Below are 13,099 nucleotides of genomic sequence, written 5' to 3'. Positions count from 1 at the left end.
CTCTGTGTGTGTGTGTGTGTCTGCCTGTGTGTGTGTGTGTGTCTGCCTGTGTGTGTGTCTGTCTGTCTGTCTGTGTCTCTGTGTGTGTGTGTGTGTCTGCCTGTCTGTGTGTCTGCCTGTGTGTGTGTCTGTGCGTGTCTGCCTGCCTGTCTGTGTGTCAGGAGGAGGAGCTGAATGTCTCCTTTATAAAGCGGTCCAGAGTCGTGTGGACAAACACCGTGTTTTCTTGCTCACAGGAAGGACAGGAGACGTTACGACGCTGCTGCGGCTGCTGTTGGAGTTTGTGCTGACAGACTTTCTTTGGTGGAGCAAATCCCGGAGAAACAAACATGAGTCACGTCGACGTGAAAAACCTGAAGCCCACCAGCTTTGAGGAGGAGTACTACGACCAGTACGAGTATTACAACCTGACTGATAAATACGCAGGTGAGAAAACTGCGCACGCGCCGTCGCTCACTTTAAGCTAACCGACTGAAGATTTGTAAAAACCTAACTTTAAAAATGTTTACCTTTCTTGGCAGAAGGTTCCGCCCGTAAAGGCAGGACCAAGAAGGAGGCCAGTGACAACACCAACAGACACAGCCCGTCCGGACATGAGCGCAAGATAGTGGAGAAACTGCAGAACAGCGAGAAGAAGGCCAAAGAGTGAATTCTGAGGTGAGGCAGCTTTTGGACTCAAACCACCGCCAAAGCTCTGTTTCCGTCTCCATGGACCTGTGCCGATTTTGAGACTGACTGTTATGTTTGTGGTCGGTGAAGTCGCTGAGTCATTTAAAGTGCTCTGCACCCCAACAAGCTCAATACACGGTATAAATCGGAAAATAATTGTTCCCCGTAAGCTCACAACTTCGCAGATACTTTAAATTGGTGAATTTCTTAATGGCAGATGGAACTTGTTATTTCTGACAAACCGTCCAAGTTGAACTTTTCCTGAAAACCTGCCCATCCTCCACAAGTGAACGTGGCTGCTGACCTGCCCTGAAGGAAACGTTAACTCTTTATGTCCACGAGACCAGGTGGTTCCCGTTTCTGAATGCGCTCTGGTAGATGACATGTTGTTGTTTTTATTCAGTTGTCCACATTTGATTTCCCTTCAGGATGACCTGAATGCTTTCTTCACACTACACTTAACAGTTTTATGGAGCCTTTTTATGGCCTACAGTGGAACACTCATCACTTTAGGGTTGTGTTTGTACACAGACGTCTCAGACAAACACGTGAACGCAGCGTGTTTCCCAGCAGCACTGCAGTCTCCAGAAACACTGAAGCCTTTTTACTGAATCTAATTTTTCCCATCCAGGGCGACTCGGACGGCTTATCCTGGAAACCGACCACGGCCTCCTTGGTGACGGAACAGACGTACAGACGGCAGGGGCGTCCTGAGCTCCGACGGCGAGGTTTCACCTGGGCGTGAAGAGGAGCCCGCAGATCCAGATGTTGATGCTGCTGCGGCCTCTGCAGTGAGCTCGCTGACAGGCAGCACACTGTGGCTCCTCCGCCTGAAGGTGTTGGAAAGCACCCACCTGTGCTGGGTGTACCTGCTCAGACCATGATGGTGCACATGTGGTGGTGGTGGTGGGTGATTTTGATGCGTTTTAAAGTTTTTGATGGATTTTTGGAAGTATTTTTACTAATAAAACTCTTTAAATTACATGATTTTGTAGTCATTTTTTTGTCCCTTACAGGCTTCTGTTACTGTGACTCAACATGATGAAAACACACTTAAATACAAGTAAACTCTGTGTGCAGGATTACTGGATATTAAACCTCTGTACTGTTTTCAACTGTTGTAAACATCAATTTAAATGGATTTTCAGCTGATTTTTAGGGGTTTAGCAAACCCTCAATATGACTGGCTGTGTGCGGTGGTCAGTTTAGCCAGAGATTAAATGGTTTTATTCACTTCACTTTAGGGTTCTGAAGATGTGAAAACATTCAGTAATTCAAAATCCAAAGAATAAAATGAAAAAAACAAGGAATGCAGTTGTGCTAGCAGCTCTGTGAGGCTGCAGGCTAACAGCTAAATGCTAACATCAACATGCTAGCTATGACGTTTTTGTGAAAGTCATTTCTGGAGTGGTACATTTTGTAAACAAATTATTCTATCTTATACGTATAGAAATTAAACATCTGACTGTTGATGGAGGCATGAACGTTCACGCTAACAGCGGGACGGTCGTTCAGCTCCGGTTCATTAGCAGGCTACACGTTAGCGGTGCTGATGTTCACATGTGCTCAGTTTGCTGCATCACTCATCAAGTGTGGCTAATTTATTTCATCACAGCACATGAAGGTGCTCGAAATGTGGGGGAGGACAGGACGAGGAGGTTCTGCCAAATGAAAAGGCTTAAATATAACAAAACCGAGCGTGACTAAGATCTTCCTTTGCAAAGAGAAGCATGAACTAAAGTCCCAGCTACCCGCTTGCCCACAAAAAGATCTTTACAAAAACAAACATGGCAGCCAGCAACAATCCTAATCCAAAAACTGTCTTGTAACACTCACCAATCGTCCTCAGACAGGTAAAAATGGAGGACTGAGCTGCTGATGGGGGACTTCTGAGATATGATCGCTCATCTCAACATCCATGTGAACGAACCAATGAGCAGCAGGAGGCCGCAGCGGTGGAAACCAGTCACGTTGCTGTTAACACATGCATACTTTCCTCCCTGGCATTTAATACAGTTTGAGACCTGAGTCATGAATTCAGTCCAGTCACTGCTCAGAGACAAGTTCATCAAGTTCTTAAAGCGAAGGATGAGTCATAAAAACAACAGTGTGACACAGAAGTTTCCTCCAAAACAAATTTTAAAAAGTGGCAACAAACAGGGGCGGCACCATCGCCTCACAGCTAGAGTGCCACCCCCCCCCCCCCCCACACACACACACACACACACACACAAACAAGACCCTGAAGAATAAGCGGTATAGAAAATGGGTGGATGGATGGACTGTTGCGATTGACTGTCTCTCCCTGTCTCAGGTGTCAGGTGTGTCAGCCCTTCCACTGGACTGCCTGTCTCCACTGTGGTGGACTTACTGAGCTAACCTGTACGTGCACCAGTTAGATGTACATCACAGTGACATATGAACATTTCCAAATAAAAACACAAAGAGTCAAAAATCAGATTTATTTCTCAGGTTACCACACAGTAACAAATTAAACGCAATTTACTTCTTATCCAAACATAGAAAAATACATCTGAACGTATAAAATAAACTGGCAGCTGCTGGTGAAGCTCACATGTAGCCCTCTGCACCGCACCACTGGACTGGCTTTGGGTTGATGGCTTTCAGGATCCGGACTCGGTTGGGATCCCAGACACAATCCTCCTCCAAACCGCTCTTCACCATCCCACAGCGGGGCGGCACCCAGGCCGTGTCATAGCCGTGCTCATGCCAGGTTTTCTGAAGCGGGTGGCCTTGATAATTGATGGCGATCACCTTCCCCACGTTGACCTGAACCTTGATGACGACCTTGTCGTGCTCTGGGTGATCGATGGGATAGCGACTGGCTTTCTGCAGGTCTCTGCTGAGGTAGACGCCGCGGCCCAGCATCCCGTCTGCAGACTGGCGGAAACCGCACGCCAGGATGGCTTTAGCGTTCTGTCTGGTGGTGCCGTGGTACATGACGTATCTTTGACCGCTGCGTGGCTCGGTGAGGCCCAGTCGACCCACCCCAAAGGGCACGTCAAAGTCGTCTTCGGCCCACTGGTACTGCATCATGTCAGTATCACTGCAGGAAAGAGGATTTTAGTGCAAAGACTCCATCCAAAGAAATGAAACATCACTGCACATAAATGAAACCAGAAAATCAAATGAATTGTGAAAGTTCAGAGTGAAAACAGGAAAAAACTGAGACATGACATACAATCCAGAAAGTTCTTCAGATTCAGAAACAAAGAAACTGATGTTACTCAGTGCGTTGCCACACCCATTCTGAAGTCTGCTCTCCCAGTCCAGGTACCAGTTTACCACAGTTTAGACTTAGTAGACTTAGCTCAGAGGAAATCAGAATTCTCTGCGAAGGGACTCCCATCGAAGTTAAAATTATTCTCTCACAAGCGACTGAAGCAGCCTTCGCCATTTTGTTTTTTAGAGCCAGAAATGATCATATTTGGACATCTTATTTCTGACTGAGAACTCTGCTTTATGGTCTGTTTGACTCTAAATGGGAGCCTAATTTACAAACTGAGCATCACACTTTACTGAGGAAATCCTGAAACTATCAACTGAGACCATAAACTCGTCAGGAAACTGTTCACTGTGGTCACGTGGACTCTGACATGTCCGGAGACTTTTAGCCACCGGAAGCATTTCCACTGTGTTTTCACTGTAATACTATCTTTAGTCAAAATAAAATAAGTAAGTCCACTCTTTATTGTGCTGTGCTGTAGAATATCCTGATTAATTAGTTCACAGTTTTCCCACCCTGAACATATCAAAATTTGTAAAAGTGTGTGGCACAATTTAACTAATAGTTTGGAGAAAATCGCTGTCCCACTGGGATTAAACACAATTCAAAAGGGACAGTGCAAAAATAAAGCAGAATTTTTAGGGAAAAATCAAAGTGTGTGTTGACGTACCTCTAAGTTCCTCCGATGGCGCCGGCTGAGTTCGGTCTGTGAGGACCTTCAGGTTCAGCGAGGAAATTATTAAATGTGCATCTGTGTTTCGCTTTCGTTTCACATGTCAGTGTTTCATGGCTTTCATTTACAGTCAGACAGGAAGTATCTATTAGGTCCCATCCTGCAGGAATTTCATATTTACACTTAACCCCTGGCTGGCCGCAAAAGACAAATTATAATTTGCCCAGACGTTCCTTTGCAGTAGCCAGAAGAAATGTAGGCATCGTACGTTTGTGCAAACCATGATGTGTTGAACGTCACGTTTTGACTTTATGTTCCTTTAGGTTTTTGTGTTTTGACATCACTGTGCTTACGGTCTGGTTAGGGTTGGAAAAAGATTGTGTTTTGGCTTAAAATGCCTGGTTTTATCACCAAAGTCAAACAGTTTCACAGGCGCTTTTCACGGCAGCCATCTTGTCCATGTGTCCTCCTCAAAGGAAAGTCAGCTCACGACGCATCGTGATAACACATTGTCTCAGTGTAGAGATGAATATGTATGAAGAGTACAAACTTAACGTATCTGTGCGTTGCCAACATTTCATTTCATTGCTCGTTTTACGAACGTCATCTTTGATTCGCTCAGTCTGTTTCCTCTCAACTTTGTCACATTTTGTTTTTAGTTTTTTAGTTTAGTTTGTTTTGTACATGAAACACACACACACACACACTCTCAGCTGTGACTCATCCAGAACCTCTGAACAGTGAACAGGAAATAAACGAGTTGTCATCGGATGATTCAAAGTAAAAAGGAAACTTAAAGATTGCAGGGAGAATCGACTCTTTGTTTTTCTTCTTCTCTGCAGAAAGAACAACAAAGTGGACTCCAGAAATAGTCCTAAAGTCCATCGCCTCACAGCTAGAGTGCCACCCCCCCCCCCCCCCCACACACACACACACACACACACACAAACAAGACCCTGAAGAATAAGCGGTATAGAAAATGGGTGGATGGATGGACTGTTGCGATTGACTGTCTCTCCCTGTCTCAGGTGTCAGGTGTGTCAGCCCTTCCACTGGACTGCCTGTCTCCACTGTGGTGGACTTACTGAGCTAACCTGTACGTGCACCAGTTAGATGTACATCACAGTGACATATGAACATTTCCAAATAAAAACACAAAGAGTCAAAAATCAGATTTATTTCTCAGGTTACCACACAGTAACAAATTAAACGCAATTTACTTCTTATCCAAACATAGAAAAATACATCTGAACGTATAAAATAAACTGGCAGCTGCTGGTGAAGCTCACATGTAGCCCTCTGCACCGCACCACTGGACTGGCTTTGGGTTGATGGCTTTCAGGATCCGGACTCGGTTGGGATCCCAGACACAATCCTCCTCCAAACCGCTCTTCACCATCCCACAGCGGGGCGGCACCCAGGCCGTGTCATAGCCGTGCTCATGCCAGGTTTTCTGAAGCGGGTGGCCTTGATAATTGATGGCGATCACCTTCCCCACGTTGACCTGAACCTTGATGACGACCTTGTCGTGCTCTGGGTGATCGATGGGATAGCGACTGGCTTTCTGCAGGTCTCTGCTGAGGTAGACGCCGCGGCCCAGCATCCCGTCTGCAGACTGGCGGAAACCGCACGCCAGGATGGCTTTAGCGTTCTGTCTGGTGGTGCCGTGGTACATGACGTATCTTTGACCGCTGCGTGGCTCGGTGAGGCCCAGTCGACCCACCCCAAAGGGCACGTCAAAGTCGTCTTCGGCCCACTGGTACTGCATCATGTCAGTATCACTGCAGGAAAGAGGATTTTAGTGCAAAGACTCCATCCAAAGAAATGAAACATCACTGCACATAAATGAAACCAGAAAATCAAATGAATTGTGAAAGTTCAGAGTGAAAACAGGAAAAAACTGAGACATGACATACAATCCAGAAAGTTCTTCAGATTCAGAAACAAAGAAACTGATGTTACTCAGTGCGTTGCCACACCCATTCTGAAGTCTGCTCTCCCAGTCCAGGTACCAGTTTACCACAGTTTAGACTTAGTAGACTTAGCTCAGAGGAAATCAGAATTCTCTGCGAAGGGACTCCCATCGAAGTTAAAATTATTCTCTCACAAGCGACTGAAGCAGCCTTCGCCATTTTGTTTTTTAGAGCCAGAAATGATCATATTTGGACATCTTATTTCTGACTGAGAACTCTGCTTTATGGTCTGTTTGACTCTAAATGGGAGCCTAATTTACAAACTGAGCATCACACTTTACTGAGGAAATCCTGAAACTATCAACTGAGACCATAAACTCGTCAGGAAACTGTTCACTGTGGTCACGTGGACTCTGACATGTCCGGAGACTTTTAGCCACCGGAAGCATTTCCACTGTGTTTTCACTGTAATACTATCTTTAGTCAAAATAAAATAAGTAAGTCCACTCTTTATTGTGCTGTGCTGTAGAATATCCTGATTAATTAGTTCACAGTTTTCCCACCCTGAACATATCAAAATTTGTAAAAGTGTGTGGCACAATTTAACTAATAGTTTGGAGAAAATCGCTGTCCCACTGGGATTAAACACAATTCAAAAGGGACAGTGCAAAAATAAAGCAGAATTTTTAGGGAAAAATCAAAGTGTGTGTTGACGTACCTCTAAGTTCCTCCGATGGCGCCGGCTGAGTTCGGTCTGTGAGGACCTTCAGGTTCAGCGAGGAAATTATTAAATGTGCATCTGTGTTTCGCTTTCGTTTCACATGTCAGTGTTTCATGGCTTTCATTTACAGTCAGACAGGAAGTATCTATTAGGTCCCATCCTGCAGGAATTTCATATTTACACTTAACCCCTGGCTGGCCGCAAAAGACAAATTATAATTTGCCCAGACGTTCCTTTGCAGTAGCCAGAAGAAATGTAGGCATCGTACGTTTGTGCAAACCATGATGTGTTGAACGTCACGTTTTGACTTTATGTTCCTTTAGGTTTTTGTGTTTTGACATCACTGTGCTTACGGTCTGGTTAGGGTTGGAAAAAGATTGTGTTTTGGCTTAAAATGCCTGGTTTTATCACCAAAGTCAAACAGTTTCACAGGCGCTTTTCACGGCAGCCATCTTGTCCATGTGTCCTCCTCAAAGGAAAGTCAGCTCACGACGCATCGTGATAACACATTGTCTCAGTGTAGAGATGAATATGTATGAAGAGTACAAACTTAACGTATCTGTGCGTTGCCAACATTTCATTTCATTGCTCGTTTTACGAACGTCATCTTTGATTCGCTCAGTCTGTTTCCTCTCAACTTTGTCACATTTTGTTTTTAGTTTTTTAGTTTAGTTTGTTTTGTACATGAAACACACACACACACACACTCTCAGCTGTGACTCATCCAGAACCTCTGAACAGTGAACAGGAAATAAACGAGTTGTCATCGGATGATTCAAAGTAAAAAGGAAACTTAAAGATTGCAGGGAGAATCGACTCTTTGTTTTTCTTCTTCTCTGCAGAAAGAACAACAAAGTGGACTCCAGAAATAGTCCTAAAGTGAAGTTTTATTACAACAAACGGGGGCCTGGCAGACCTGCAGACGTCTTTGGTTGAAAACAGATGAAGGAGCTTTTTTACAGTTTGTTTCCTTCACATCGTAGGCACCAAACTAACGAGGCCACGACAGATCTGATCACACCTGAGCTCCATGCTCTGTTTCGTACAGCATTTTGCTTTTATTTTGTGTTGGGATATTTTCAAACTTTTCCTTATCTGAATATTCTTAGGAATTGAAAGTTAATTTCACTGTGACAAAGTGTACTTTCATTATTACAGCACTGGCACAAATGATGAATGATAAATGATAAAAATATGATGATTGTGACAGACTGTGTACTCATCTTCCCTTTGCTGCTGCAGTGCACGGTAAAAGTATGCAGTAATAATACAGCAGATGGAGGGTATTAAACATGATGCAACCCACATGATAAACGCGTTGTGTGAATTATAAAGAGTCTCAGTTAAATATAAAGTAAAAATATAAGTGGCAGGTTGAAAGTGCAGGTGAAAATTTACGGTCCATAAAATGTCAGAAAACGATTTGTTTGATTCATTTAATATTTAACAACTAACAGACTGAGCAATCCTCCCAGCTTTGTAAATTACTCAGCCTTTTTGAAAACGTGATAGATCTGCAGCGCATCTCTAAAGTCGTCACACTGTTGGCGAAAGGCTCAGCCATTCACACGTGAAGCCGAGCTGAGCGTCACCACTTCGCCAAACTCACGAGTGTATAACATCAACTGAACTGCTGATCCTCCTGCCTGTTACTCACCGCTGCTGGTTTCTATTTATTTACCTCCAGTATGAATGATGGACACTCAGCCGCAGGCGCACGGGGCGCGTCGGCCATCTTTGCACGTGTCAGTGGTCTTCAGTCCTGGTTTCACGGTCGTACCTGTGTGTCTGGGACTTGTGGGTCTCATGGTCGTGTCACATGATGTATTTCAGTCTCTTCTGGGGATGTGAACTAATGATTGTTTTCATTATCCATTCAGCTGCCATTTACTTAACAACTGATCAATGAATCGTTCAGTCTATAAAATAATTTTTAAAACTGTCAAAATACTCCTCAGTTTACCAAAGTCCAAAGTGACGTCTACAGCAAATATTTGCCATTTTTGCTTTAAAATGACAACAAATCAGCTTTCGATTGACTAACTGATTAATTCACTAATCGTCAAGCTGGAGAGCAAATACTGACATCAGAGTTAAATAAACTGTCTGCTCTGCTGCCCCCCAGTGGCCAAAAACCACAGATTACAGCTTTAAACCTGCAACCTTCTATTTTCCAACAAACGGCAGAGTGGTGATAATCTGTCACTCGCTCTCGTGTTTCACATAGCGTTTCATCTGTCGTCGATGCAAAAACACGACTAAGGCGGCACAGAAACCAAATCAGGTGTAATGATGCACGAAAAGTCAAGCGAAAAAGGTGATATGAGCACATCAAGCTTTTATTTTCACAGTTTGCATTTACACCCCGACAGTCACTTCTCGGTCGTGTGGCTCCTCATGTGCAGCCTCACGTACGTCTTCCGGTGGAAACCCTTCCCGCAGATCTCGCAGCGATGTGGTTTCTCTCCGGTGTGCGTGCTGCTGTGCTGCTTCAGAGACGAGTGGTCGCTGAAACTGCGACCGCAGGTGTTGCACAGGTAGGGCTTCTCTCCCGTGTGCGTCCTGATGTGTCGCGTCATGTTGTGTCGGCAGTTGAAGGATTTGCCGCACTCGCTGCAGAGAAACGGCTTCTCGCCCGTGTGGATCCTCATGTGCATCTCCAGGTTTCCCTGACTGTCGAAACACTTTCCGCACACCTCGCAAACCTTCCCGTTTTTGTGAGTTTTAAGGTGGATTTTTAAGTTTTCCTCTGAGTCGAAATGCATCCCGCAAACGCCGCAGAGGTCTGTGGCGTGACTTTTGGCGTGATTCACCAGCGAAACCATGGAGTGAAACATCTTCCCGCACACTTCGCATATGGTCCGAGTCTGCTGCTTTTTTGGTGATGAAGTCTTGCTCTTCTTGTCGGCATCGTCTGCATTTTCGTTTTCGTTCGCAGACGTCTTACTTGGATCAAGGGTCTTCTTGTGCAGGTGAACCAGCAGGTGGCGCTTCAGCGTGGAATAGTCATTGAAGCATTTGCCGCACACGGTGCAAGAGTACGGCTTCTCCCCCGTGTGAATCCTGATGTGTCGCATCATGTTGTGGCGGCAGTTGAAGGACTTTCCGCATTCGCTGCAGTTAAACGGTTTCTCCCCCGTGTGGATCCTCATGTGCGTCTCCAACGAGCTGGAAGATCCAAAACATTTCCCGCAAAAGCTGCAGATTTCGGCTTTCACGTGTGTTTTCAGGTGGGCCTGAAAGCTCTCCTCGGTGTCAAAACGTTCCCCGCACACACCGCAGACGTCCTTGGGGTGAACTTCCATGTGGTTCACCAATGAGACGTTAGCGTGAAAGGCTTTTCCGCAGACTTTACAGCAGATTCGCGATTTAGGTTTTTTAGTCGGGTGCAGTTTAGGGGCCTTCGGTAGCCGAGGTCCCTTTAACTTCTTCGACTTGCGGATGCTGTCGCTGTCGTCGCTCTGAGATCCGACGCTGCCCCTCCACTCCTCGTCGCTGTCGTCGTGGTCGGTCACAGAGGAGCTAGAGGAGGTGCCGTCGTTGCCCTCCGTTGTGGTCTGGTCCTGCTCAGCTGAAGTGCTCGGCAGGGGGTCTCCTTCTCCTTTAGTGCTCTCACAATGGGACTGAGGCTGGTCCAGCTTGTTCTTCACGTACGGAGGAGTGAAGATGATCCTGATGGTGTCGTCCTCCTCCAGCTCCCGAAGCTGCTCCGCCTCCTGGCTCTTTTCAGTTCGTGGAGGCTCCTGGTTCTGACCGGAGCTCCACTCCGGATCACAGCGTTCCTGCTGCTGATTGGACGAGAAGTCCTCATCCCAGACAGAGAGGGCCAGCTGTGGTTGGTCTGCAGGAGAAGTAAAGAGGAAGAAACCAAAAACAACATATCAAACTAAATATAACACATTTAGCAGAGAGAATATTTAGAAACTAGATACAGTCGGTAACCACTGTTGAGCTCTTCCAACTACTGGCTAACAGTTGTTTTCATTTTGGACTAAATAATCATCAATTATTTTGTCTACAAGATATCAGGGAAAAAAATGTCACAGTCATCATGATTTATGGTGAACCAATTCCAACCCGACAGTCTTCGTCCATCAAAATAAGTTAGCATCAGTGAGCAGATACATAATGAAAGTTTTTTAAATCTGATTTTAGACCTGTGAATAACTTGTATGCCGAATGTAAAACCATACCCTTTCAGTAAACATACCTTAAAATGTGGTTTATATGTTTGCAGATAAACAAGGAAATGTTACTCTTTGAGATATTTAAAATGGAGTTTGGCGTATTGATGTTCTTTCCATCGGGCAGGTATCATCTTACCCCGGAAGGGCCTTGGTAATATGAGGAATGTTTACCTGCTAATCAAACTGCTTTAGCATTCATGGCATGTAGATACCAATTTTATTTATTTTATTTTTATTTATATGTATTTACTTGTTCTTATTAAATGAAAACGGGGGACACAGCTAAGCTAGCTAATTTGAACTGACACCACTTGATCTTGACAGGAAAGTGAAGGCTGATGAGGCTCATATGTTGGTAGCGACTGAGTGTATTTTCAGAGCACACGTGAAAGAATGACTGCATGCCAGCAATTCACAAACCTGAGTGTTTGTTTATCTTTATTTCAGGGTTTAAAACTGTCTGCAGCATCCTGCGCTGCCGCCGGATCTCCCGTTTGGACAGCAGGATCTCCTCCTCGTAGCCCGCGATGGCTTTTTTAACCGCTTCGAAGATCTCCTCCGCGGCCGCGGACAGCCGCTCGTTCAGCACCACCCTGAGCAGCTGGATGCTGGACATGATGCTGGCGGACACTCGGCTGCGTTCACGGGCCGAACTGACAGACACGCAGCGTTTCCACACGCTCTTTTTGCTGTGAAAACGGTCGCACGACACGCAGCGTTGGACGGCCGACAAGCTAACGCTCGCGTTCTGCTCTCATGAGGGATTTCCGGCTTGATGATATTCTTTTCAAAATAAAGGCTTAATTTCTCCGGATTTGATTAGCAGTCATAATGGAAACACCTCTGAGAACACCGGAGCTCCTTTAGACAAGTAGAGATTTGCAGAATTTTCACACTTTGTTTGAAATAATATTTGTATTGAAATGTTTTTGATTGTTCGGTTGTACATTAATTTTTTTCACTGCAGTAATTATTGTATTTATCGGGCTGCGGTACCTCCGCTGTATGATGATTAAAATATGATTAAAAAATATGTCATCATGATCATAACTGGCACCATTGACTAACTTGTTTTTAATTCTATTCCAATTTATTTAATGTAACTTTTTAGCACTAACAAAACAGTCCTAAGACCATATTTTTAAACAGAGAACAAATATTTATGAGTCAGACCTTTAAATATTATTAGCACAAACCCTTTTTTACACACTGATCTGACGTCCATGAGCAACATGAGTGTGATGTGTTTCATGTCATGTGGTTTCTCCACTAGATGGCAGCTTTTCTCAGAGGAAACGACACCAAACTCCTTCAAACCGTCTCACACAACCACAGAAATAATCAGCAGCGACGTTCAACATTCAATAGTTTTATTGTGAAAAAGTCTTCCTCTTCACACCTTTGCCTTGAAACTGTACAATCAATAATTTAAAAAAAGGAACAATGTTCAGCTTGGAGTTACAAGAACATTCTCACACACACACACACACCCACACACACACACACACTTCAGATTACTCAGCAGCTTTAGCTCAAATCAGAATAGTGTTTTACAGGTGAGTTTAAGTCGTTGTGTTTAAGTCTGCTCCTTTACACTACAGGAAACATCAGAGGACGTCTCCCACCATCCGCCGCAAACATTTCATTCTTTTAAAAACGTCCAGAGAAAACATGACTTTGCAAAGGGTC

The 13,099-nt window shown here is 44.7% G+C and overlaps 3 protein-coding genes across 3 annotated transcripts; 1 reads left to right on the top strand and 2 right to left on the bottom strand.

Annotated features, from left to right (window-relative positions):
* Nucleotides 1–207: 207 nt before the first annotated feature.
* On the top strand, nucleotides 208–1,653 carry nupr1b (nuclear protein 1b). Its single transcript, XM_046416422.1, has 3 exons — nucleotides 208–426; nucleotides 522–657; nucleotides 1,301–1,653. Exons 1-2 carry the CDS (start codon nucleotides 330–332, stop codon nucleotides 647–649), a joined length of 225 nt encoding a protein of 74 aa, XP_046272378.1. The 5' UTR covers nucleotides 208–329; the 3' UTR covers nucleotides 650–657; nucleotides 1,301–1,653.
* A 1,464-nt stretch (nucleotides 1,654–3,117) lies between these two features.
* On the bottom strand, nucleotides 3,118–7,352 carry LOC124073897. Its single transcript, XM_046416449.1, has 3 exons — nucleotides 7,221–7,352; nucleotides 5,903–6,370; nucleotides 3,118–3,646 (listed from the first exon to the last, which is right to left on the bottom strand). The coding sequence occupies exons 2-3, from the start codon at nucleotides 6,358–6,360 to the stop codon at nucleotides 3,241–3,243; spliced, it is 864 nt and encodes a 287-aa protein (XP_046272405.1). The 5' UTR covers nucleotides 6,361–6,370; nucleotides 7,221–7,352; the 3' UTR covers nucleotides 3,118–3,240.
* A 2,195-nt stretch (nucleotides 7,353–9,547) lies between these two features.
* On the bottom strand, nucleotides 9,548–12,443 carry LOC124072990 (gastrula zinc finger protein XlCGF57.1-like). The gene is made up of 2 exons (XM_046414821.1): nucleotides 11,831–12,443; nucleotides 9,548–11,064 (listed from the first exon to the last, which is right to left on the bottom strand). Exons 1-2 carry the CDS (start codon nucleotides 12,024–12,026, stop codon nucleotides 9,596–9,598), a joined length of 1,665 nt encoding a protein of 554 aa, XP_046270777.1. The 5' UTR covers nucleotides 12,027–12,443; the 3' UTR covers nucleotides 9,548–9,595.
* Between the last annotated feature and the right edge of the window lie 656 nt (nucleotides 12,444–13,099).

This window comes from Scatophagus argus, chromosome 16 (genome assembly GCF_020382885.2).
Source record: "Scatophagus argus isolate fScaArg1 chromosome 16, fScaArg1.pri, whole genome shotgun sequence".
NCBI classification, from domain to species: Eukaryota; Metazoa; Chordata; class Actinopteri; family Scatophagidae; genus Scatophagus; species Scatophagus argus.
Note: the sequence above shows the minus strand (reverse complement) of the source record. Positions and strands in the feature narration are given on the sequence as shown.

What these genes read in the sequence shown, in the direction of transcription:
- LOC124073897 (XM_046416449.1), bottom strand. Translation starts at nt 6,360, where the DNA reads ATGATGCAGTACCAGTGGGCCGAAGACGACTTTGACGTGCCCTTTGGG. An exon ending in ATCAACCCAAAGCCAGTCCA is followed by an intron (nt 3,647 to 5,902) that starts GTGGTGCGGTGC and finishes CGAGCCACGCAG; the next exon opens with CGGTCAAAGATACGTCATGT.
- nupr1b (XM_046416422.1), top strand. Translation starts at nt 330, where the DNA reads ATGAGTCACGTCGACGTGAAAAACCTGAAGCCCACCAGCTTTGAGGAG. An exon ending in CCTGACTGATAAATACGCAG is followed by an intron (nt 427 to 521) that starts GTGAGAAAACTG and finishes CTTTCTTGGCAG; the next exon opens with AAGGTTCCGCCCGTAAAGGC.
- LOC124072990 (XM_046414821.1), bottom strand. Translation starts at nt 12,026, where the DNA reads ATGTCCAGCATCCAGCTGCTCAGGGTGGTGCTGAACGAGCGGCTGTCC. An exon ending in AAAGATAAACAAACACTCAG is followed by an intron (nt 11,065 to 11,830) that starts GTTTGTGAATTG and finishes CTTCTCCTGCAG; the next exon opens with ACCAACCACAGCTGGCCCTC.